The sequence below is a fragment of the Cervus canadensis genome, chromosome 20, assembly GCF_019320065.1.
Source record: "Cervus canadensis isolate Bull #8, Minnesota chromosome 20, ASM1932006v1, whole genome shotgun sequence".
Lineage (NCBI taxonomy): Eukaryota > Metazoa > Chordata > Mammalia > Artiodactyla > Cervidae > Cervus > Cervus canadensis.
Genome location: NC_057405.1, coordinates 57,789,644 through 57,816,709, shown reverse-complemented (window position 1 = coordinate 57,816,709; position 27,066 = coordinate 57,789,644). Strand labels below are relative to the sequence as shown.

Below are 27,066 nucleotides of genomic sequence, written 5' to 3'. Positions count from 1 at the left end.
AGGGGACTGAAACATACCTATGGGATTTATGGCAAGGTCCATGGTGCTCTTGATGAGAGCAGTCTCAGTGGTGAGATGAGAAAGAAGGCACAGTGCAGTTTTTAAGGAGTGAATGGAAGGTAAGGACATGGAAATGGCTGGTGCAGTTTGGCTCTGAAAAGGGGGCTCTTTAAATGAGGCGGTGGCTAGTTTGCCCTGTGTCCACCCAAGTATCTGTCTCGTTCCAGATATACGCAGAATTGTTTCAAGCTATAATACTAGGGGGACTACAGTCTCCTGGTACCTTATAGCTTCAGAGGGACAAGTCTGGAGAAGGGAGTGCTTGCCTAGGAGTCCATGAACTAGCTGAGTGATGACGATAGGAGCCAGGCTGGAGCTGTTCACCTGGAGCCTCTATCATACCCTTCTAACTCCAGTCCTAAATGTGTGACTCACAAGGAAAAACAGCCAGTTGGATTATTTGTTCAAACTGGTTTCAATGGACCACCCCCCGCCACAATGTCTGTTGTACTTTTAAAATTAAAAGAAATTGATATACCATTGATCATGGGATTTACTGTGAAAGAAAGCACTTTGGAGAGGGTCTGACTGGCTACTGCTGCTTCAGTGCTGCTCCCGTGTGGCATTAGCACAGTCCCGGGACACTAGGAGAGTTTATGGGAGAGATGAAGCTCTCTAGTCCATCTCCCAAATAGAAGGGTCCTTCAGTACAACACACCACTGGTCAAGTATGTGTTACACCAGTTCACCAAGAATACCTGTGTATTTTTGTCTGGTGTGGCTTGCTGTCCTGGGAGACCCTCCATGATCATATGGTAGTTACTCAGAAGAACATCTTCCATTAGCAGTCGCATGCCTGCCAGCTCTCCATGAGCCACTTTGAGGTCATGGCCACTCAGTCCACAGAGGCATAGCTAAAAACAAAAAAGAACAAAACCAAACCAAAACACCCATTTTGAACACTTCTATGTATCCTTTACATGTGTCCTGGGGGGAGAAACTAGGAGTAGTTGTGTTTACTAGCCCTTTGCTCTCAATTATTTAAAAAATCCATAAAAATCAGAGTAACATTTTTAGTTCAAAATCTGCCTTGAACATATCAGACATTTGGCTCTGTATGGAAGTCCAAGTTCCCCACACGTTATGGTGGTGTCTGTATGTGGTTGTATGAATAGTGTGATACACGTATGCACAGGGAGAACACAGGAGAAAAACCAATATGATCTGTAACCATACCGCAAAGTGGGGGACTCTGATTAATATTTTTTTTTTCTGATTAATATTTTTAAACCATTTTTACTATTTTACTTTAAAAAAAGTTTATTTTTGGAAAACTTTGAGCATATGCAAAGGCAAGCAGAACAGTTCCCATCACTCAGTCTCCAAAACCACCAACCCATGGCCAGTTCTGCCTCATCCTCATCACTCCCCACCTCCACATTATTTTGAAGCAAATGTATCATTGATTTTCATGTTGTTGATAATACTTTTAAAAGTATTTTCTATTTTAAAAAATGAAAATACAATAATACTTGCTTAAACAATCAGAGGGAAACATACAATTGAAAGAAATTCTCCTTCTGAGTCCTGCTTAAGGAGTTCTCTTCCTACCACTGTAGGTGGGTCACGAGTCACACACCTCTGAACTGCTAGTCTGGGAGTTACTCTGAGAGGCCCAGAGAGTGACCAGAAATGGATGACCACTCCCGAAAATCATTATTAGCCAGGAGAATTTCAACTGATTCAAGTCTGATTCCAGCTGCAAACATGATTTTCTTCTGTCAATAAGAACACATGATTCACCCTGCAGCACTGGGTTTATAGCTTCATAATCAAACACCTTGCTTATCTCATATTAATAAATTATTCATCACTGGCTAGAGTATGAAGGATTGGACCTATGGATGCAGTGACATCTGTTTTGCAGTCTGTATTCAGTTCTCTCTGTGACAAGCAGGAAGAACTATCTTACCTGCATGTGATATTCTAGGGTATCTGGGCTGCTACTTGTAAGTGGAAACGGTCCTCCATCTTCCAGAAATGCTCTCCAAGGGAACAGCACAAATGACTAAAAGAATCAAATAATAAATATAATAATGCTGCATAATAATGTCCACAAGTAATATGCATTTGTATATGAACAAGATGTCTTCCATCCGTACACTAAAACACTATGGGATTACTTCTCTATTATATAGAAATAGTTCTTGATGAATAGTCTCTGATGATGCAGAGGAGAGAGTAATAATCTTGTTTTTTAAACTGATTTTTCAGAAAGTAACTAAACATAGAAGGGTACTTAAGGTTTCAGGGTAAATAGTCAGCACTAGTGTTTGGAAGTCCCAGAATAGTATAAAACCAATGATACACATTTATAATCAACAAAACTAAATTTACTCAATTTTTTTCAGTATTACAAACCTTAAATATTTGTCCTTTATCACCACTGTGCTCCAATTCTAGGCAACAACTCAAAACCAGTGCTGTGACATTACACATGGGCCTCCATCGTTTCCACATCACTGTTCAACAGCCAAGGCATCCCTACTCCCTGCGGCATGACATGCAGCCCAGGATAGAGTGGGCCTGTCCATCTGATCCGATTCTATAGTTTCAGACCCGGTACTGGCTTCAGACAATTCTCAAAGTTGGAGGTGATGCAGGTGGCAGGCAGCCAGGACACCTGAAACTACTTAATGCCAGGCAATGCCCAAAGGCAACAGGAGCAGGCCCAGTAGTCACAATCCAACCCTGTCTTCAGGTCTTCATGAGGGTCAAGGCTTGGGCCAAGAGTCATTGTCTTATAGCTAGGGAAGGTAGAAGTGTTAGACTTACCTGGGGTTGATGCTGGCATTACTAGCCTTAGCTTTGTAACATAAAAACATTAAGTTGGAGATTTTGGAGTCAAAAGATATGGGCTTGTGAGGTGATTTTAAAGATATGTCCATAGGGACTTCCCTGGAGGTCCAGTGGTTAAGACTCTGAGTTTCCACTGCAGGGGGCGTGGGTTTGATCCCTGGTTAGAGGACTAAGATCCTGAATGCCATGAAGCGTGGCCAAAAAAAAAAAAAAAATGTGTGCATAAATTCTTTGATTCTGTTTCCACTAAGAGGTGGAGCACTTTGACCTTGACCACAGCCCCATGAGAGACTGTGAGCTGGAACTACCCAGCTAAACTGTGCCCAGACTCCTGAGCCTCAGAAACTATATGAGATAATGAATGTCTATTGTGTTAATATGCTATAGTGAAAGTGAAGTCGCTCATCGTGTCTGACTCTTTGCGAGCCCATGGACTGACTATAGCCTACCAGGCTCCTCCGTCCATAGGGTTTTCCAGGCAAGAATACTGGAGTGGGTTGCCATTTCCTTCTCCAGGAGATCTTTCCCACCCAGGGATTGAACCCGGGTCTCCCACATTGTAGGCAGACGCTTTACCGTTTGAGCCGCCAGGGATAATATGCTATATTTGGGGGTAATTTGCTCTGAAGCCATAAAAAGCTAATACAGTTTGTGACCTAGTGCTGCCAGGACTGCATAGCAGTCTGATCTCTGGCCTTCCTGAACCTCAAACTCTTTAGTTGTAGCAGATGGGTAATAGAGGTGGTGCCTAGGAGCAATAATAGTTGCCAGGATTACATTTGATAACACATACTGTTATCGGGCTGTTCAAAACTCAGCTGCTGACCTAATTTATGTATCATAATTGCTATCATTATTATTTATTACATGAAAGAGATCAGGTGTTGGTTTTGCTACCAGCTGTGAGCAGATAAGCTGTTATCCCAATTAGCCTGTTAAGCGGTTTGGAGACAGAGCTCCTGACTAGAAATGACAGCAAGCCACAGGGGCCCTCTCTACTGTATGAGTGAAGGGGAGCTTACCAAGGCCAATGGGTATTTTGACAGGAAAAGCCTCCTATGCACAATGCACATTTTATTACAAAATGTGCTCTCAACACATCTCAGTACAAAAATAGCTCTCAACACACCTGGAGGCTCTGTGGATCCAGTGGTTGTGGTAGGCTGAGCTGTGAAGCAAAAATGCTCTTCATTGGAGAGTTGCTCAGTGGTGGCAAACCATGATACATGCCGTCTGTGACAGACTGGTAGGCAGAAGCACTTCCAGCTGCCAAAAACGTTTGTCTACCAAAACAGGAAAGCAATCTCATTAAAAGCAGTTACTCACATTTCTAAAGCTCAAAACTCTCTTCAAGGCTATTTGTAGCAAGATAACATTTTGAGATATCAGCAGGTTTCTTCTTTGGCAACATCGTCCCTCATTCATTTTTCTTTACCACTGCCCTTCACTCTCACAATTCACAGCTCTCAAGGGAAAGATAATTATTCCTTAGACAAGCGCTGTCTAACAGGATAAGTTGAGGGGATCCAAAAGGTCCCCAGGTAAAAAAGGGATCTTTTGCCTAAACCTTCCATAGATTTGGATCAAGTCATGCATAAAGAGACATCAAAAAAGAGATTAGAATGACTGAGGGAGATGTTATCACCAATGTGAGTGAGGCAGTCTCGCAGAGATTAGCAGATAATCAGGTGTTAAGGAAAGACCTGGGGAGTGCCTAAGACCCCACAAGGCAGTGTCCAAGTGGGGAGTTGAGCAGCAGGCCAACCAGAAGAGATCTGGGGTTGAATAGAGATGGGTGAGGTACCACTCCTCGTCAACTGCTAGAATGACTTATAAGCACCCCAGAACTTAGATCACCTCTGAGAAGCATAAAGGAGGAGAAGGTTTGGTATAAGGCCTAACTTACGGTCCATTATTAGTGCTGCCTTGACATCTGGTAAAACTGGGAGGGCCTTGAATGACCTAACTACAAGTTTCCCTCCCTATGGAGGGAAGGTCCCCTAGTCAAACATAGGGACCTATGTTTATTTACCTTCCTTATCACAGGGACCAAGTGTAATTCCTGCTTATCCATCCACAAGCAGTGGTTTCCAGTTCCCTGCCAGGCCACAAAATTATTCGAATGAACCAAGCACATCCTCCTATGGGAACCAATAGGCGCCACATCCTCTTGATACTCAAAGCCTGCCTCTCAAGCCCCTAGCTTTTCACTCTGTTCACAAGTACAAATCTTCTGTGGCCTTACATGGCATGCAATGTTCTGTTCCCCTTGGCCATGAGTATATGTAACTAGTAAACTGCTGTTGATATCATTTGTCCTGTATTTAAAGTTACGTGTTTGGCCATTCCCATAACCTTGGGGCAGAATCCTTCCCTCACCAACAAGGTGAAAAGGAGGCATTTAAAACAAAGGTAAAGGGGGATGATCTTGAAGTAATTGATTTTATATTTCAAATTCACCACTTTAAATTCTAAATATAGCTGAATGACATGGAATTGAAAAAAGAAGTAGGGGCTTATGAACTTAAGTTCGAAGACAGATAAAGGGAGCTCTATATTTGCATATCAAACCATTGTACTAGTGCAAAAGTCATATCACCCTTTTCACATCTTTGTGAGAATTAACAAAAGATAGTTGCATATACTGAGACACCGAATAAAAACCCTGATTTATCCTGATAGCTCAAGGACTGGAGTTGCTCATGCTCAATGGATATAACCATTTTCTCCTGTTTCTCATATTGTTCACATGCTTTCTCATGATTCTCAATGGGCCCTGCCAAGGGACCCATGATTCACTCAACACTCATGTGACAGTGATGTATCAAGCATCTACTATGTACAGTATACTATGTCAGGAACTGAGATACAAAGATGTTGCTGCTGCTGCTGAGTCACTTCAGTCATGTCTGACTTTGTGCGACCCCATAGACGGCAGCCCACCAGGCTCCCCCGTCCCTGGGATTCTCCAGGCAAAAACACTGGAGTGGGTTGCCATTTCCTTCTCCAATGCAGGAAAGTGAAAGTTAAGTCACTTAGTCATGTCCGACTCTTAGGGACCCCATGGACTGCAGCCTACCAGGCTCCTTCATCCATGGGATTCTCCAGGCAAGAATACTGGAGTGGGTTGCCATTTCCTCACTGCAGACAAAAAATGTTGCCTGCCATACCAGTTAACAAAGAATGCTGCCTGCCAGCAAGCCATCAGCAAATGCAGCTGCCTTCTAATGGTGCACTCTGAGGGGAATTCAGGATAGAAAAAACCAGGATACTGGATCTAGATAAGATGCATAGCTAAGAAATAATTTTAATGAGTCCAGATTCTTACATCTTCCCACACATAGAAAAGCACTAAAATCATTAACTTGTGATATCTGTCTTTTGTGATTAGCAGTAATCCTTTGATGTTTGATCACATGAGTTTTTGTTGTTGTTTTTCGGCCCAAACTCCTCTATATCCTAGCTCCTCCCTTATTTCTTCAGATTAGATCCTTAGCTATCTGACACATTGTCTCCGGGGCTATAGTCTTCAGTAAGGTTCCAGAATAAAATATTTACAACTTCTAAGCTGTGCCTTTTTCTTTAGTCAGTGGTACTAAAAAGCAGAGTACTCTAATGGAAACATTTCTTTTCAGTCCAGAATCAGCACAGAAGCCCAATATCCCAATAAACCTCTCCCTGGCTGACTCCTTCAGTGTCCCTCCTGAGCATCTCTCCTACCAATCCACACAATTATCTCTCTCTCTCAGCCTCTGGGCCCAACTTTGTTCACATCTTATTGTTTAATCCTTGACTGTATTGCTCATATTTTAAAATTCCTTTTTTGTTTATTATGATGTGAGCCTGCCATCTATGGGGTCGCACAGAGTCGGACATGACTGACGTGACTTAGCAGCAGCAACATCTTTAAAAAAAAAAACCAAAAACCCTACTGGCTGGGGAGAGACTGTTCCTTCTTCTGTAGCCAGTTCTTAAAGACAACTGAAGGCCTAGCATACTTTTGATACCCAAACAAACCAGTCTGAGCCACACCTCCTCTGATCCCTGCAACCCAGGAGGCAATACTCCTCTCATTTAATCATCCTAGGGCTAATTAACGGGCAACTAGAGACCAACACAGGCTTCTCTGGTGGCTCAGACAGTAAAGAAACTGCTGCAATATGGGAGACCTGGGTTTGATCCCTGGGTTAGGGAGATTCCCCTGGAGGAGGGCATGGCAACCCACTCCAGTATTCTTGCCTGGAGAATTCCAAGGACAGAGGAGCCTGGCAGGCTATAGTCCATGGGGTCACAAAGAGTTGGACACGACTGAGCAATTAAGAATAGAACAGAGACTAACCCTACAGCTCAAAGCCTGCTGGAATTATTCAAACTAGCAGATCTTAAAATGTTCCCCTGCTCTGCCTTGCCTTTCCAGGCCATGGCCTAAGCACTCTCTTTGCTCCTGACCCATGGCCCTGTGCGACGTGGCATGATGGATGTGTCTAGGAACTGAATATAATTTTATTTCCCTGAGTCTCTCCTGTATCTCCTCCTGTGATTGCACTAGATTGATTATCACATAAAAGAACACAGAACAATGACTTGTTCTTTTATCTTGCTAAGTTCGTGCAGAGTTTTTAACTAAGGGCCACAAACAATCACAATTCTTGGGAGAGTTTAAGAGCCCCAAACACATACTAGGTCTATTAATTTATACATACTTGGAGACTATTAAAAAATAACACAGTTCAGGTGTAAATATGACTGCTACTCTAAGTGACAGAATCATAGCATATGATACACTGTCTGGAGAGACCAGAGTCAGTCAGAGTCTAGGCATCACCACTGATCAAATCATTGGTTATCCTATTCCCACTTTCTTAATTCTTCAGTCAAGATCACTGTTCTTGGTAGGTCCCACCGCCCCTTTATCAATAAAACTGTTTATTAGGAAATTGAACAAAATAATGCCATGTAAAGAAAGGAGTTTCAAGATGATACCTACCATTTTTGGCACTATATCCTCTTTTATTTCCTTCCTCTCCATGGACCCCATATTTTAAAAGTTTTTTTTTTTTTTTAACCAAATTAAGCATTCTCCTGTTTTTAACTCAAAGCCACATGAGCACCTAGCCTAAGCTCTGAGCTACAGGAAGAGATAAAGAAATATGATATAAAGGAAAGAACAGGGCTTTGGAGTCTGACAAACTGTTAATGTAAGGTCTGCTACAACAAGCATGTGACCCTGGGGCAATCATGAGACTTTCCTCTGTTCCCTCATCTGTAAAGATGGTGATGTAACTGCTATCTCACAGAGTTGGCACATGGTAGGAGTTCAACCAAAGCAAGTTTCCTCTCCTCCTTATCTTACTCATTCTTATGATTCCAGTGTATAAAAGAAAGAAATGTGACATTTTCTTTACTGCAAAACTTTTGGACAAGTATGTCTTTTTCATCGTGCCTTTAGAAATACTGAAAACAGCTTATTGTGATAGCTCACTCAGACCCTCAGTTGGTAAACCCTGGCCTGCACCTTCTGCTGGGATAGCTCTAATCAGTGCAGCTTGCCAGCAGCACTCAAGATAGGGGGAAACCCATAGGAATGAAAGGTCAATTTGCTGCTTGTGCCAGTGGTACACCTGGCAACTGCCAGCTCCTAATAAAGTCAGGTCTTCCCAGCAGCCCACTAAAATACAAATATAGATGCCTCACATTCTCCGAATGGTTTTGCCACACTCCAGTTGCCTTACTGTCAACAAGCAGTCAAGGGTTTCCTAGAATGCCAGTCATCTTGTGTGTGAGTTACCCATAGTGTGATCCCAGGTAAACTGGCTCTAGACACAGGGAGCAGGGAATTCATGGAGCACGTGCTAGGTTTTTTTCCTGGATGCAAGGATATATAAAAGAAAACAAAACCCAAAAAACAGCTGCAAAGTAGTCCTGAGGAGGGCCAGGAAAAAGCTGTGGCTCTTCACTTCTCAGACGCTGGAGCCCAGGACAACATGAGGGCTTCTCTGTATCTCCCAGAAATCCCCAGATAACTCTGAAGCACACTTTAATATCTGTGTGTTCAGAGACACCTAAACTAGATGAGCATAAAAATAAATTGAAAAATGAAGAGAAAACCAACACAAATTCAAGGACTAAAAAAATTGGTGTTGCTTCTTCAGAGATCCCTTGATGTACTCCTAAATAAGGCTTATGGCAGGAAGTTAAGGCACCTTTGATTTATTTCCTCAGACTCCTCCTTTTTACAGTAATCACTCTGAGCATCAATAACACATTCAGCGGCACTTTTCAAGGCATATGTTTTATTCCTATAGAGTTCCTCTGAGGAACTTTTTTTCCTTCTTCTTCCTCTCCATTCTTGAATTTCAAAGGAATTCAATCCTTTAAATCAGGGAGTGGCAAACTCTTTCTTAAAGGGTTGGATAGTAAATATTTTCAGCTTCATGAACCATATGATCTCCACTGTAACTATTCAACTCTGTGGTTGTAATGTGAGAGCAGCCAGAGGTTATCCATAAATGAATAGGCAGGGCTGTGTTCCCAAAAAAACCCTCCATTTCTGGACACTGAAACTTGAATTCCTCAGAATCTTCATGTGTCACAAAATACTACTCTTGAATTCCCCCCGCCTCAACCACTTAAAAACACCAGCCTTAGCCCGCAGGCAGGCCTTACAAAATCAAGCAGAAGCCTATGATTCCTAACTTAAATAGATAATATTGATTAAAATCACTGCCACACAAGCATTTACCTTTGGCACAAATTAATTCACCTGAAATTAAACATAAACTCAATTCTCAGGCATTTCTTGCATTGGCTAATAAATAACTCTTACAGGTGGTGGACACGCCCAGAAGGTGAATGGCAGGCCTTAGGCAATGTGATTCTGACACCAACAGAGGACACACCAATTTGCATCAGGTTCTTGCCTGAGCTTGGCCACAGAGGCAGGGAGAAAATTTTGTGCTTAGAAACATGTATCTTTCTGGCAACCTAAGCTGGTCTGTGCCACAGTGAAGCAGGTGCCAGGTAAAGAGGACTCCATGGGGCCACTGTCTTGAGCTATATCCTGCCTCTCCTCCCCTGGTCTATGGAAGTATACTGCTTTCATTGCAGGTGAGAGTTTTTTCTTTTCAAACTCTGGAGAAGGCTTCAGGTTACATAAGAAAAGAGTTTCCTAGAATAAAAGTCATATTTACCCAGAGTTGGCGAGCTCTGGGAAGAGCAAGGGAACTTCCTCAAGCTTTCTTTTTTGGTTATCTTTGGTTATCTTTTCAAGCTTTCTCTTTTGGTTATCTAAGGACTTATTGCTAGCAGGTTCAGCATAAAGTATTAATTAAATCCTCAAGTAGAATGACATTGATCTTTCACTTCTCTTTTTCTCCTGCCTCCTGTCTTCTCTTGAGAGTTTCCCTTTCCGTCCATCCTGCTGCTGTCTGGCATCCATCCTAGTTCTCAGGCTTTGGAGTCAAATGCACCTAGGTTCTAATCCTGGTCGGCAGCTTACTAGCAGTTTGACTCCAAACAGACACATAACCTAAAGGGCTCTGAAGAAAAAAAGGGCTGGGGGAAATGCTGTAAATGAAGGACTCCTGGCTCCTTCTGAGGTCCTCTGAAAAATATACTGACTATACAATACTGAAACCAGACAAAGGACACATGACCCTCCATTCCTGCAGACTGAGTATGCCAGGGCAGAGAAAGCCCCAAAAAGCAATTCCTAGGGGAAGCAGAGTGGTTTCCCTGGGAGAACAGAAGCAAGATGAACTCCGTGGAGCTGGAATTCAAAAATAATTTCTGGGGTATAGTCCTATTTCTTCAATCTATGTAAATTCCTTGTAAATTCTGACTTAAGATTTCAGAGCCCATAGGGCTAATGAATGGCCATCCTGACAATTAGTCAGATCCTTTATATCCTACCTGCTTGACAAGCTATAGCTCCCAAAGCAACCTGTCAATAAAAAAACCAAACAAACAAAAAAACAAATAGCCTGATTTTTTTGTCCTGCTGAATTTGCATTCTAAATCCAGAGTCCTCTGATGCTCAGAGTAAAGAAAAAGCGGAGTAGAAAGAGAGAACATTAGGTTAAGTATAAACTCCACATTTCTATTCTCTGTGGACACTCACGCCAAATGGTTGGAAATGATTATAATCCACAGATAAGAGTACTGCCCTCCAAGGTCCCCCTCAGTTCCCCTAAATACTCACACTGGGAATTTATCAAATGAAGTTAATTTTGACAATTTAAGAATAAGCAGGGACTCTCAGGTCTAACCTCTTCCCTTCCCATGTACAACTTACTATTTATACAGGAAACATTGTGATTCTTAATTCAAACTAGTTTTTTCATCAATCATGACTCATAAAACCAAACAAACATTCTTATTGATGCAGAGTATTTAATACCTACAAGGCCAGAGGTAAATTAAGTTATTTATAAATTTAACTCAGGTAGTCAATTTTGTTGGTTTCAGATGTGCAGTGAAAATTCTGTTCTTCTGCAAGGTAATCAAGGGCTAAAAAAAAACTTGGTAGGAAGAATAATCTTCAGCAGTATAAAAAATATGATTCCTCATAAAACAGTCTGTTATGCAAACTAACTACATTGGAATCACATTTAACAAAATCAAGAATATTATTATCTAAAAAGAACACAGTCCACCTGGACAGCCTTTGCAGCAGAACACATTTTGTAGCCGCAGTGCTCTGGATCAGGTTGTGCCCTTGACTATTTTATGCTCATTATCTAATCATGCCAAGAGTGGCCTCCCTCCATGAGCACTCAGAAACACCTGCCCCACAGAATTTACTAGACAGGAATAGCCCTCCAGCCCTTACTGGATGAGGTACCTCACTGCAGCGTCAAACTGAAGAAACATAACCTCCCTTTGGAGGAGAAGGACCTGAGATACCAGAGTGGGGTCTTGGGGGCTCTGGAGGCTGTCAATCATTTTCTGCAGCTCTTGAAGTTCAGATCCTAGAAAACAGATGACATTTTAAGTCAAATAGATTGAAATACAGACTACCCCAGCTACCCTGTGAATCATCATTTCACCTCCAAAGCTAACTTTTTACCTAAATCGACTTCTGTTTGTTTGTGAGTATACTAATTAAATATTTTGCAAGATCAGCAAAGCCTTATGTTCTAGAACCCAAGGCCTGATTTATCTTTTCTTCCTTCCTTCCTTCCTTCTTTCCTCCCTCAGGAATATAGTAACTTGCATTGCTTTTCAGCAGAATAAGAACATACTGCTGAAAGTAAGTTTCAAAGTATACAAGGCTATAGACTCTAAGTAGATTGAAAAAGAGGAATTACAAGGAATGGGAAAGGTATAGGTCTCAGAAAATTTATTAGGGGCTTGAAATTATTATAAACAAGTGGCCATTTCTTACAGCCCTACCATTCAAATCAACTCTGGCATAGACTCATCCTGTCAATGGCTCGTGGATTAAGAAGACTCAGGACCATCCAAGGAGGCAAAAATATGTATACATATATGTATACACAAACATACATCCTTCTAGGAGATTCACATCATTTCAGGAGTAGATGTGAGAGATCCTCAATAGGCTTATTTCTTGGACCCTTATCCTAAAGGATTTATATGTGTTTTGGATGGAAATTCAAGCTAGGGGCCTTTTGCGGTACTCAATACTGGTTTGAGGAACCTGGCCTGGGTCTAGATGGCTGTACTAGCATCTCTATTACCTCAGGAAATGAGCCACTGGGAATGGGAAAGCACAGAAAAACAAAATCATGGTCCTTAGGGAGCATTGGTGGGGTGGGTGGGTGGGCCCTATTTCTAAGTCTACAGAATGTCAGCTGATGTGAAATGCTCATCAGCTCCCTGCGGAGACAGTAATAGTTTTCTATTTGAGAAGACATCCCTACTAGGCAAAGAGAAGAATTGTTGAAACTGGTCACCATCCCTGATTGTAGCCCAAGGCAGAAGTGAGATGGGAGACCTATGAAGCATTTCCAAAGTTACACTGTATAAACAGCTCACTCAGGCTTGAGCAGCCTTGTACCCTAACTGGCCTGGTACTGGAACTCTTTCTGTTTCTGGCATGGAAGGCAGGGGACTGAGAAGAGGGAGGCTGTCCATGAGAGCCTGATCAGGGCAGAACCAGGTCTGAGAATGGTTGCCAATATTACTTGCAATATGGGCTCTTGACTTTAGAAAAGGATGAGCAGTCCAGATTTCATAACCATTTGATGTTTTACACATAACAGAAGAATGTTTGGGGGATATTTTTCCAACCACAAAAGAATTGGGGTCAATCAGTAGACTTTTTATGAATCTTTTATAAATCTGATGGTCATATTAGGCTGAAAAGAAACTTCTACCAGAAGAGGAGTCACAGCAAATTGTATAAGAACTCAAAGAATCTTGTGGTGGATGGGAGGAGGGGTAGTCAGTGAGCCTTATTTGTTCAAGGTCTAGTGTGCTTGGTCTACAAGCAATACACTCTGTCAGGCTATGCAGTAACCAGGAGAAAAAGTTTATAATCCCCTGCAATGACAATGAAAAAAGAATATAAAGCTGCACATATCCTGTGATTAAAGCTCTGTAAAATGTATTTTACAGTTCAAGGTCAGGAGGGGTGACCTCGTACAAGGTAAGGAGCAGCAGCTGTGCTTTGCTGGAACAGCAGTGAAGAGATATCCCACGTCCAAGGTAAGAGAAACCCAAGTAAGACAGTAGCTGTTGCGAGAGGGCATCAGAGGGCAGACACACCATAATCACAGAAAACTAGCCAATCTGATCACATGGACCACAGCCTTGTCTAACTCAATGAAACTAAGCCATGCCATGTGGGGCCACCCAAGACGGACGGGTCATGGTGGAGAGGTCTGACAGAATGCGGTCCATTGGAAAAGGGAATGGTAAACCACTTCAGTATTCTTGCCTTGAGAACCCCATGAACAGTATGAAAAGGAAAAATGATAGGATACTGAAAGAGGAACTCCCCAGGTCAGTAGGTGCCCAATATGTTACTAGATATCAGTGAGAAATAACTCCAGAAAGAATGAAGAGATGGAACCAAAGCAAAAACAATACCCAGTTGTGTATGTGACTGGTGATAGAAGCAAGGTCCGATACTGTAAAGAGCAACATTGCATAGGAACCTAGAATGCTAGGTCCATGAATCAAGGCAAATTGGAAGTGGTCAAACAGGAGATGGCAAGAGTGAATGTCGACATTCTAGGAATCAGCAAACTAAGATGGACTGGAATGGGTGAATTTAACTCAGATGACCATTATATCTACTACTGTGGGCAGGAATCCCTTAGAAGAAATGGAGTAGCCATCATGGTCAACAAGAGAGTCCGAAATGCAGTACTTGGATGCAATCTCAAAAACGACAGAATGATCTCTGGTCATTTCCAAGGGAAACCATTCAATATCACGGTAATCCAAGCCTATGCCCCGACCAGTAACGCTGAAGAAGCTGAAGTTGAATGGTTCTATGAAGACCTACAAGACCTTTTAGAACTAACACCCAAAAAGATGTCCTTTTCATTATAGGGGACTGGAATGCAAAAGTAGGAAGTCAAGAAACACCTGGAGTAACAGGCAAATTTGGCCTGGGAGTACAGAATGAAGCAGAGCAAAGGCTAATAGACTTTTGCCAAAAGAACGCACTGGTCATAGCAAACACCCTCTTCCAACAACACAAGAGAAGACTCTACACATGGACATCACCAGATGGTCAACACTGAAATCAGATTGATTATATTCTTTGCAGCCAAAGATGGAGAAGCTCTTATATAGTCAGCAAAAACAAGACCGGGAGCTGACTCTGGCTCAGATCATGAACTCCTTATTGCCAAATTCAGACTGAAATTGAAGAAAGTAGGGAAAACCACTAGACCATCCAGGTATGACTTAAATCAAATCCCTTATGGTCATACAGTAGAAATGAGAAATAGATTTAAGGGGCTAGATCTGATAGACAGAGTGCCTGATGAACTATGGATGCAGGTTCATGACGTTGTGCAGGAGACAGGGATCAAGACCATCCCCATGGAAAAGAAATGCAAAAAAGCAAAATGGCTGTCTGAGAAGGCCTTACAAATAGCTGTGAAAAGAAGAGAAGCGAAAAGCAAAGGAGAAAAGGAAAGATATACCCATTTGAATGCAGAGTTCCAAAGAATAGCAAGGAGAGATAAGAAAGCCTTCCTCAGTGATCAATGCAAAGAAATAGAGGAAAACAAGAGAATGGGAAAGGCTAGAGATCTCTTCAAGAAAATTAGAGATACCAAGGGAACATTTCATACAAAGATGGGCTCGATAAAGGACAGAATTGGTATGGACCTAACAGAAGCAGGAGATATTAAGAAGAGGTGGCAAGAATACACAGAAGTGAAGTCACTCAGTCGTGTCCAACTCTTTGTGACCCTGTGGACTGTAGCCTACCAGGTTTCTGCGTCCATGGGATTTTCCAGGCAAGAATACTGGAGTAGGTTGCCAATTCCTTCTCCAGAGAAGAACTGCACAAAAAAGATCTTCACGACCCAGATAATCACAATGGTGTGATCATTCACCAAGAGCCAGACATCCTGGAATGTGAAGTCAAATGGGCCTTAGAAAGCATCACTACGAACAAAGCTAGTGGAGGTGATGGAATTCCAGTTGAGTTGTTTCAAATCCTGAAAGATGATGCTGTGAAAGTGCTGCACTCAATATGCCAGCAAATTTGGAAAACTCAGCAGTGGCCACAGGATTGGAAAAGGTCAGTTTTCATTCTAATCCCAAAGAAAGGCAATCCCAAAGAATGCTCAAATTATCGCACAATTGCACTCATCTCACACGCTAGTAAAGTAATGCTCAAAATTTTCTAAGCCAGGCTTCAACAATACGTGAACTGTGAACTTTCAGATGTTCAAGCTGGTTTTAGAAAAGGCAAAGGAACCAGAGATCAAATTGCCAACATCCGCTGGATCATCAAAAAAGCAATAGAGTTCCAGAAAAACATCTATTTCTGCTTTATTGACTATGCCAAAGCCTTTGACTGTGTGGATCACAATAAACTGTGGAAAATTCTGAAAGAGATGGGAATACCAGACCACCTGACCTGCCTCTTGAGAAATCTGTATGCAGATCAGGAAGCAACACTTAGAACTGAACATGGAACAACAGACTGGTTTCAAATAGGAAAAGAAGTACGTCAAGGCTGTATATTGTCACCCTGCTTATTTAACTTATATGCATATTACATCATGAGAAATGCTGGGCTGGATGAAGCACAAGCTGGAATCAAGATTGCCAGGAGAAATATCAATAACCTCAGATATGCAGACGATACCACCCTTATGGCAGAAAGTGAAGATGAACTAAAGAGCCTCTTGATGAAAGTGAAAGAGGAGAGTGAAAAAGTTGGCTTAAAGCTCAACATTCAGAAAACTAAGATCATGGCATCTGGTCCCATTACTTCATGGGAAATAGATGGGGAGACAGTGGAAACAGTGTCAGACTTTATTTTTTTGGGCTCCAAAGTCACTGCAGATGGTGATTGCAGCCATGAAATTAAAAGACGCCTACTCCTTGGAAGGAAAGTTATGACCAACCTAGAAAGCATATTAAAAAGCAGAGACATTACTTTGCCAACAAAGGTCCATCTGGTCAAGGCTGTGGTTTTTCCAGTGGTCATGTATGGATGTGAGAGTTGGACTGTGAAGAAAGCTGAGCGCTGGAGAATTGATGCTTTTGAACAGTGGTGTTGGAGAAGACTTTTGAGAGTCCCTTGGACTGCAAGGAGATCCAACCAGTCCATCCTAAAGGAGATCAGTCCTGGGTGTTCATTGGAAGGACTGATGCTGAAGCTGAAACTCTAATACTTTGGCCACCTCATGCGAAGAGTTGACTCGTTGGAAAAGACCCTGATGCTGGGAGGGATTGGGGGCAGGAGAAGAAGGGGACGACAGAGGATGAGATGGTTGGATGGCATCACATACTTGATGGACATGAGTTTGAGTAGACTCCGGGAGTTGGTTATGGACAGGGAGGGCTGGCATGCTGCAATTCATGGGGTCGCAGAGTCAGACTTGACTGAGCGACTGAACTGAACTGAAAATGTATTTGAGCAAGGGTTAGAAGGAAGTAAAATTATTTCACTTGTTAGAATATTTGGATTATGCATGATTTTTCTCTTTTCATTATTTCCATTATTGTTTATAAAATGCTGTGTGTGCACTTTTACACGGTCACTTCCCAGCAAAACTGTTATGTGCTGGCAGGTGGCATTACATTAAAATACACGTATGGAGGAGGGCCTACCTTTTCTTAGTTACACACTGATAATGCTCCTCCTTTGGGCCTTTTTCTGTGGGGTCGCACTGCTCAGAAGGAGCAGGGATGGTGGGCATGGGCAGGGAAGGCAGCCTGTCTGGGAGGATGGGGTGGTTGCCATGTGCTCAGAGGGAGCAGGGATGGTAGGCACGGGCAGGGAAGGCAGCCTGTCTGGGAGGATGAGGCAGGTGGTTGCATGTGGTCATGGAGGGGGACGGTAGTGGGGGAAGGAGGAGACTCTCCACTAGGAAACAAACGAGCCTTTTCTTGTGCCTTTCCACAGGAGGGTTCTGTGTGGGAAATCAGAAAGGGAAGAATCACAGTGGCCCAGCCTCCATGTGAATACTCAGAGCCAGTACCTTTTGTTCCTGAAACCCTAAATTCAGTGTGTAGTGTCTGGGTTTCTTTGGTCTCCTAATCCTTTACAAGGAAATCACAATGTAAACTCCCACATTCTGATTATATCCTCTGCTTCACACTGACTCCAAAGGGAGTTGCTGGCCTTCAGGGAAGAAGAGAATTTGGCCGGGTCCACAGATCCAGTCCACAGTGTCTAAGAGCTGCTTCCTCTGTCAAGTGGGAGGACCACAGCTGAAATTTGAAGTGTTTCTTTTAAAAAAAATTTTTTTTAAGTAAATAAGTCTACCTAAGTCCTTTTATCTAACTCCAAATAATTCTGAAATGGCTAAAGGGAGTTGGGTGGGTATATGAACAGATCCATCTCATCTTTTCACCTTAGTTCTCCTTGCCTCCTCTGGGAAGCAGGCCAGGAACTAAGCAGCCTGGCCTTTAAAAAAGATGATTATCTTACAGTGGAATTTTTTTTAGTTCAGTTTGCTCTTTATCTATTTTCAGCAAAGCAAAGTATGTAAAACTTTGTACATTCTCCCTGGAGCACAAATGTTTTTACTGGCAACATGACAACACGTAGGTCTCTAATTGCACACCTCGGAAAGCCTGGACCCCCAGATATTTCAATGGTTTCCAGTTTAAAAGCATAAAAATGGTAAGAAACCAATTTCCTTCATCCTCAATTCTAGGTCCTCAACAATTGGGCCTTATTTCCTACTACCCCTCAGTGTTGCACTGGTGGGTTCGTCATTCTGGACTGGCCACGTGTAGTCCTGCCTGTTACCATCACCAGCATCCTCTTTTCGTCCTCCTCCAGAAAAAGCCCTCTTATTTTCCTCCATTGATTCAAGTGGGGGTAGGTTCCCCCAGATCATCTTCCCTGTGGGCTTCTCCCCTCCCAGCTGCCACAGAACTTCCTATGCAGGGACTTCTTCTGGAAACACAGCTCTGGCTCTTTCTCATCTCCATATAACACCTGTCTCCCCTTCTCGAGGTGGGGGTGGCATTTTTCCTGGCCTATCCTCCTTTCTTCTTTTCCTCAACTAATGTCCAGCTCCATACCCTCCCAACATCCAGCTCTACTGAGAACATTTTAGTTTATTTTCTGAGTAAACCCCTTTTACAACAGTCCCCAGATTAGCAAAAGGAAAGGAGCTAAGAGTGCGTTGGAATTTCTGTAATTTCTTGATGCTTATTGAAGACTTGCTAGTAGGCCTGCAGTAATTCTGAGCTTTCTCTGCTGGGGCAGCACCAACCCCATTCCTTCATGCTGGCTCCCCTCAGATATAGGCATCAATTTTCCTCCTGGAACAAGTCAGAACCTCCCACAAACACTTCCTTGATGCACTGGCCAGAGAGGAATAGATTCAAATTATATCACATTTGTTTTAAGATCACTTTAAATAGGGATGTTAGCTCATTGTTTTGGCTCTTCTCACACTTTAAAATCCTTGGCTACTATGTTATAATATATTGCTATCAATTAATTTTTACATGACTAATGACATAATTTGGATGGGAGTCAAATTATTAAAATAGTAAGACTAGTTTCACTGCTTCTGATAAACCCAGTTTACTAAGCATCCTCAGTGTCTTTATCTCATGTGTTTATCTGAGAAATCATGCTGAGTTGGAGTTCCTGGATTAGCAATGGGCATACAAAACTAAAAGCTCAATTGTTCTTATTAATAGGAGTACCAACTAGGTCATTGTTAGCTACCTAAGGGCTGTCTGCAAGCTTTTGACAGTGAATACTTGGCTTTGACCTTGCCACACTAGTTCAGGAAGGCCAGGAGGGGAAAGCGAATGAAAGCAAACTAGTATTTAAAGGGTACTTGTACATCCTTCTAAACTTCTTCATATTCTAATCCGCAGAACCACCTTCTAAGACAGGTATCACCACCCTTATTCTACAGATGACAACAGAGACCCAGAGAGTAAAGAGCCCAGCCTCCAGTAATCAAGTGACAGAGGCAGGGCAAAACCCCAGGCCCCCCAATTGTGACTTGGCATACTTCGTGGTTTAGCCAACAAATGTGGAATCAATCAGTTTGGAGACAGTATATGATGGAACTTTCCCTTTGCCATTCTGTCATTTATGAGGAAATATTTTAGTCCTGTCTTTCTGAGCATTCCTGGTGGCTCAGATAGTAAAGTGTCTGCCTGCAATGCGGGAGACATGGGTTCGATCCCTGGGTCAGGAAGATCCCCTGGAGAAGGAAATGGCAACCCACTTCAGTACTCTTGCCTGGAAAATCCCATGGATGGAGGAGCCTAGTAGGCTACAGTCCATGGGATCACCAAGAGTCAGATGCAACTGAGCGACTTCTCTCTATATCTTTCTGAGCATTAAGGGCTTCACAGTAATTAATTAGATGGGGGAAATCTTTCCATAGTGTATACTGTATATGTATATCAAATATTACATTGTTCACTCAAATTTTATTCTTCAACTATGCCTCGATAAAGATAAAAAAAAAAAAAAAAGCACATCATGGAATTTCAACTGAATATTGAAGGCATTTTAATCACCTTTAATCACTTACCAATACCCTCAGTTCCTCCCCAGTCACCTCTCAGAGGGTTAGGACTCAGAGGAAATTCAAAACATGCTGGACAATTTCCAAGTTTAGCAAAACTGAAAAGGTAGGCCACAATGTCATGGAGAGGGGCTATCAGCTGCAGAGTTAGCTTTAAGGCTCTAAAAGCTGCCTGTGAGTAAAATCAAAACAAAGAAATAAGTTTCAAGAAATTTCTAAGGTGATACAAAAATATTTGAGCATTGATTAGGGACAATATATTTAAGAATTTTTAAATAAACATTTTCACAGAATAATACATGATAATAGCTACAGGATAGTATCTGAAAAAGTGAACAACAAACTTTTCATGAACTCAGGTTATATATGTCTTTTGACAAGGTAACTCCTGCTAGGGAATTAAAACAATGTGTTTCTCTTTCTTTAAAGCCATTGGTGGCCAAAAACACATCAAAATATGATTGTATTACCAATGTCAACGAATTACAAAGTTCACAAATAAATTCCTAGCAGGGACTCATATTTAGACAACATTGCCCTGAGGGCTGTTATTTCTTCCTACCTGTAAGGAAAACATAACTACTTATCAACATAGTTTAAACACTAGACTAAAAAACAAACAATGGATCTTAAATATCAACATTTAGCAAAGGAAAAGAGAAAAATTATGACTTAACTGCAGAAAGTAGCAGTTTTATATTTTTTAAAAGCCCTAAAAAATTTTCATGGTGAATAAATGAAGTAAAGGGTAGTTCTATTTCTAATTTTTTGAGGAATCTCCACAGTGTTTTCCATCATGGCTGCACCAGTCGTCTTTCCTACTAACAGTGCACAAATGTTCCCTTTTCTCCACAGCCTCACCAATAGTTGTTCTCTTGTCTTTTTTAGTAACAGGCATCCTAACAGGTGTGAGGTGATATCTCATCACAGTTTTGATTTGCATTTCCCTGATGGTTAGTGATGTTGAACACCTTTTCATTTATGTGTTGGTCATTGGTATGTCTCCTTTGGAAAAATGTCTATTTTGACCATTTTAAAATCAGATTATAGGTTTAAAATTTTTTTCTTTGTTTTGTTCTTGCTTTTGCTATTGGGTTATATGAGTTCCTGACATATTTAGGTATATATAGTTTGCAAATATTTTCTCTCATTATGTAGGTTGCCTTCTCCGTTCATTGATTTGTTCCTTTGCCAGCAGAGGTTTTTTAGTTTGATATTATCTCACTTGTTTATTTTTGCCCTTGTTACCTATGCGTTTGTTGTTGTATCCAAAAAAGTCATTGCCAAGACTGGTGTCAAAGAGTTTTTTTCCCGGTTTTCCACTAAGATTTTATAGTTTCCAGTCTTAACAGTTATCTTTAATCCACCTGAAGTTAATTTTTGTGATTGGTGTAAGACAGGGATCCAGTTTCATTCTGTTGCATGTAAGATTATCATATATGATCCAGCAAACCCACTTCTGGGGATATATCAAAGGAAATAAATCAATATATTAAGGAGATTATCTGCACTTCCATGTAGCATTACTCACAATAGCCAAGATATGGAAACAACCTGAGTGTCCAGTGTATGGATAAATAGATAAAGAAAACATCACACACACAAGCATACACACACACAGGAATATTATTCAGACATAAAAAGAACTGCCATTTCCAACAACATGGGTGAACTCAAATGACATTATGCTAAGTGAAGTGAGCCACAGAGAAAGACACACTATATGATCTTACTCATATGTGGAATCCAAAAATGAAGGTCAAACTTACAGAAAGGTGGTTACCAGGGGATGAGGGAAATGGTGTGACGTGGTCAAGAGGTACAAACTATTTATAAGACAAATAAGTTCTGAGGATCTAATGTACAGCATGGTGACTACAGTTAAGAACACTGTATTGTATACTTGAAATAATGTTAGAGTTGGATAAGCATTCTTACCTCCAAAAAACAAAAATAGTAACTATGTGAGGTGATGAATGTATTAACTGTGGTAATCACTTTATAATGTATATCAAATCATCATGCTGGACAATTTAAATATATACAATTTTATTTGTTAATTATACCTCAATAAGTATTAGATGGGAGAAGGAGATGACAACCCACTCCAGTATTCTTGCCTAGAGAATCCCGTGGACAGAAGAGCCTGATGGGCTGCTGTCCATAGGGTCACACAGAGTCGGACACAGCTGAAGCGACTTAGCATGCATGCATGCTTGGAGAAGGAAATGGCAACCCACTCCAGTATTCTTGCCTGGAGAATCCCAGGGACATAGGGGCCTGGTGGGCTGCCGCCTATGGGGTTGCACAGAGTCAGACAAGACTGAAGCGACTTAGCTGCAGCAGCAGCAAGTATTTGTTGCTCAGTCATGTCTGACTCTGCAACCCCATGGACTCTATGTAGCCCTCTGTCCATGGAATTCTCCAGGCAAGAATACTGGAGTGGCTTGCCAATCCCTTCTCCAGGGGATCTTCCCGACCCAGGGACTAAACCAGGATCTCCTGCATTTCAGGCAGATTCTTTACCATCTGAGCCACCAGGGAAGCCCCACACCTCAAAAAAGTTGCGGGGGCAGGGCGGGGAGAAAGGGTGAGAAACCTAGATTGCTAAACAGGTTTTCACTTAAAAAGAAAAATCAGAATGTTCGCAAATTGCCATTTTCAACACTGCATTTTATTTAGTTAATACTTGAATGCATATGTCTTTCTATATCTATTCTTTTTTTTAATATCTATTCTTTTTAATGGTTACCCTTTATAAGTAAATGAGGCACTTAGAGGAACTCCTCAAAAAACAGGAACCAGCTAATTACTGTGATTAAGTGTGATCTCAACCTCTCTTCAGCTTCAACACATCAGGGTGGGGTTTTCTTGGAGCTGGGGAGGAAATTAAGGATTAATAAGGAGTCTCAGAAGCTCCATTAGTGTTCAGTAATGACCACAGAGAAGCAGAACGATGAAATAATGAGGCACAAGGGAAATTATAATAAAGCAAGCAAAAATATGAGAAGCTGAGAGATTTCAGTTATTAAATGTTCCTGAGGAAAAAAAACCCAATAAGAGATATTCTCTGAAACTGACGTGTTTAACTGGGGGACATAAAAACAGCCAGTTTCCATTCTGGCACACATAAAAAAATACAAACCTTTTCTGGCAGAGTTTTGAACATAACCAGCACTTCAGAAGGATGGGGTATGAACCATAAGTTGAGGAAGACTTTCCCATCAGCAGACAGCAAACGCCGTGGCCGGGGCTGAAAACTCCTGCGGCATGAGAAGAGAGCTCCAGTAGCACAGCGTTTCTCTCTGTAAAGGGGGCTCCCGGTGTGAACTATTTATACCTCCACCCTCCAGCCGCAGTGCCAGAGCCCGCATTGCAGTGACACACACATCCAGTGTCTAAGCCCGAGGGCAGCAGGACTCCTTTTCAGGCAGCTCACAAGGGGACACAGTTATAAATAACTCACCAGGAAAAGAGCAGTTGGGCTGGTTTTAGCCTCAGCTGTGTTGGGAGGAAAGTGTGGGCACAGACGCAGGGAAAGGTGTGATAAGAAAGGAAGCAGAGAGGGCATGAATTAGGTGCTGACACCATACTGGGGGTGACAATTTTCTCACTTAATTCTTATGACAAACTTGGGACGTTCCTATGCTGTTACTGGTTCATAGAGGAGAAAACGGAGGCCCTACCAGGTTAGAGGATGAGATGGTTGGATGGCATCACCAACTCAATGGACATGAGTTTGAGTAAACTCCTGGAGTTGGTGATGGACAGGGAGGCCTGGCATGCTGAAGTCCATGGGGTTGCAAAAAGTTGGACACGACTGAGCAACTGAACTGACTGACTGACTGACTGACCAGGTTACAAAGATCTTGCTTAACCAACTCGTTAGAGAAGTTGAGATTTAAGCACAGATGTGTCCAGTTCTAGAATTCAGGCTCTGGAGACCAGCCTCTGTTTTCCTTCCTTCCCCACCAGATTCCTGTTAAGCTCTCCAGACTCTGGCCCTCTTTTCCTTCCTCCTTCCTATATTGTGCTAAGCTGCTTCAGTTGTGTCAGACTCTTGAAGACCCCATGGACTGTAGCCTGCCAGGCTCCAGTGTCCGTGGGATTCTCCAGGCAAGAATGCTGGGCTGGGTTGTCATGCCCTCTTCCAGGGGGTCTTCCCGACCCAGGGATCAAACCCACATCTCTTAAGTCTCCTGCATTGGCAACAGGGTTCTTTACCACTAGCTGCCACCTGGGAAGCCCCTCTTCAAATATTGGGTTGGCCAAAAAGTTGGTTCAGGTTTCCCCATAAGATGTTACAAAAACTTCAATGAAGTTTTTGGCCAACTCAATACTTTATCATTTCTTAGGCACCAGTATAGCAGTTTTTTTGTTACAAACATAATTCATATATGTCTGGTTTAAGGATTCACACAAGCCCAGTTGCCTACTGTCTCGCCTGGGGTATAGAACATGGCCAGCTCCTCTGAAGCGCCTACAATTCCTCAGTCCCAACCTGCTCCACCTTGGCTGGCAGTGACTCAGACCACCTCAGTCAAAAAGGGCAAGAACTGAACTCCTCACCCCCACCCCAACCCTGATCCTGGGCTTCGTCCTGTGTTAAGAGAACCATAACCTCCAAGTCCTCAAAACCAGAATCCAGGGGTTTTAGATGCTTCCTTCTTTACCCCTCAGGTCCTACTGACCCCATAGCTCTCTTCTGCGCAGTTTCCATTCACACTCCATTGTCTATAGCAAGGACTCTCAATGGGAGGGTTTCACCTTCTAGAGAGCATTTTGGAAATCATTGGGCCAGTTTTTGATTGTCATTATTTCTGGGTCCTTAGGAGAGATTCAGATGACCCATTTCATTTCCTAAAATAAAATGTAAGTCATTTTAACCGAGGTCTAATGTTTTCCATATCAAACATTCTGAATATGAGACTTAAAATTTTTAAAACACTACTTGGGTTAGTCTCAAGCCTCAGGGTTTTAATTAGGTAATTTGAAGTTCAGAAACAAAGTATGGTGGTGTTAGCTTGGAGAACTCTTATTTCAGCCACGAAAAGTCAGACTATCCTGTCCTGGAGCAGATCAAAACCAGCTTAATCTCGTACTATCTCTGTTATTTACTCAAAGGTGCTCCAAAGAAACACTGACAATTAACAAGGGGCACAGCCAATCACGTGAACTACATTCCCACCAGCACCTTCAATTCTTTACTTCTTTGTAGTTACAGCCCATCTATCTAGCAAAACCCCAACTCTGGATCCCTCTAGCTAGTCTGCTTTCTGCTTCCAGGCGCATGTTGCTGAGCACAGCTGGAGGAAATCACACTGCTAATTTTATTGATGCAACAAATAAATGGTTTCCAGTCTGAGCTGTGTCACGCCAGGAAAAACTGGTTTTCTTTCCTTTGATCAGCTCTCATGTCCATTTCCTTTTCTCAGTAACTCCAAATCTTCCTTAAGCCTCATACCAGATTCCTAGCAGCAGATGATGACATGGTCTATTATTTCATAATTGAATCAAAGGGGCTGGAACTGCCTCCACTTCCTGAGGGCTCATTTCCCCCCTCCCCATCCTCTCTTTCAAACCAAGGTCCAAGGCAGAGGTACACACCCAAGGTATGAAGTGAAGATAGGCTCTACCCTCAAGGATCTTACATTCCAGAGGCAGCTAGACCTGCAAGCATGTTGCTGTGATGGATGTGTGGAGGAATGGAAGTATGTGAAAGTGGAGAACATCTAGAATAAGAAGAGTCTGAGACTTGTTGGGAGACCAAGGGAAGAAATTCATAGGTGGTGCCTCTGAGCTGTGATTCATTATCTCCCCTTCCACATCTGTCCTCTTAATGGCATGACCATTCTTTTTTCCCCCCATTAAAAAAATGTGATAAAATATACATAAAATTTACCATTTTAACTGTTTTTAAGTGCACATTTCAGTGGCATTAAGTACATTTACACTGTTGTGCAACCTACCACCATTTATCTCCAGAAAAAAAAATTTTTCCATCTTCCAAAATTGAAACTCTGTATCCATTAAACAACAGCAAGACTATCATCTTTTTATTCACAAGCCAGAGAGACTCTGGGTAACATCCTAGATTCTTCTTCCTTCTCCTCATTCAGCTCTGAATTAAATCCAGCACCTAGCTGATTTAACTTCCCTAAACATCTCCTGTCTGTGCAGTTTGAGTAGGTTCCTAAATGGTCACCAACAATCATCTTGCCCCCCTTCTCCCTGTTTGAAAGTGAAAGTGAAAGTTACTCAGTCATGTTCGACTCTTTGCAAGCCCATGGACTGTAGCCCGCCAGGCCCCACTGTCCACAGAATTCTCCAGGCAAGAACACTGCAGCGGTTTGCCATTTCCATCTCCAGGGGATCTTCCTGACCCAGGGATTGAACCCAGGTCTCCTGCATTGCAGGCAGATGCTTTACCGTCTGAGCTACCAAGGAAGCCTGTTTGTTGAAGGCCAAAGAGCAGACTTCTGGATCTTGCCTGTTGCACCATCCATTCTGCTTCCCCAACTCATCCTCATATACCCGGAAACAGGAGCCACTGGGAGGTCCACATGGCTGTCTCATATCATGAGATATGCTGTCTCATATCTATGTGGATCTCCCAGCTTGAACTGAATTTCTTTCCTTGTCCACCTGAAACACTAGTCTTTTCAAGACCCAGGTTAAGTGTACCCCCCTCCCTGAAGCCCACCTAGTTCTTCATCCCCACCTCCCTGATCCTTCAGATAACACTGAATATTTCTTGGTGGGTTCTTTCATTATACTTTAATTTTATTCTTTATCACAACATTTGGTCATTGTCTATTTCCCTTTGCCTGAAGGGCAAGAACCATGTTTAATTCATTGCTATGCAGCTCTTGGCATCAAGGCTACCATGGACCATTGTTCAGTTTGTGCCCTGAGGCAACCAGCAGTAGCTAAAATCCAGTCTATACTTGACTTGCCAAACTCTGCACCCTGGCATGGGACTACCCCTGCCCAAAGGAAACAGTACTTTCTTATAATCCTCATAAAGCAG

General features: G+C 42.2%; 1 protein-coding gene across 1 annotated transcript in view; it reads right to left on the bottom strand.

Annotated features, from left to right (window-relative positions):
* Positions 1-27,066, bottom strand: part of LOC122422664 — a 185,318-nt gene that overhangs the window by 40,037 nt on the left and 118,215 nt on the right. The window contains exons 29-34 of the mRNA XM_043439187.1: positions 23,182-23,299; positions 20,043-20,208; positions 11,690-11,828; positions 3,989-4,142; positions 1,973-2,068; positions 759-914 (exon numbers count right to left, since the gene is read on the bottom strand). Of these exons, the coding sequence (XP_043295122.1) occupies positions 759-914; positions 1,973-2,068; positions 3,989-4,142; positions 11,690-11,828; positions 20,043-20,208; positions 23,182-23,299 (829 nt within the window). The remainder of the gene's footprint in view (positions 1-758; positions 915-1,972; positions 2,069-3,988; positions 4,143-11,689; positions 11,829-20,042; positions 20,209-23,181; positions 23,300-27,066) is intronic.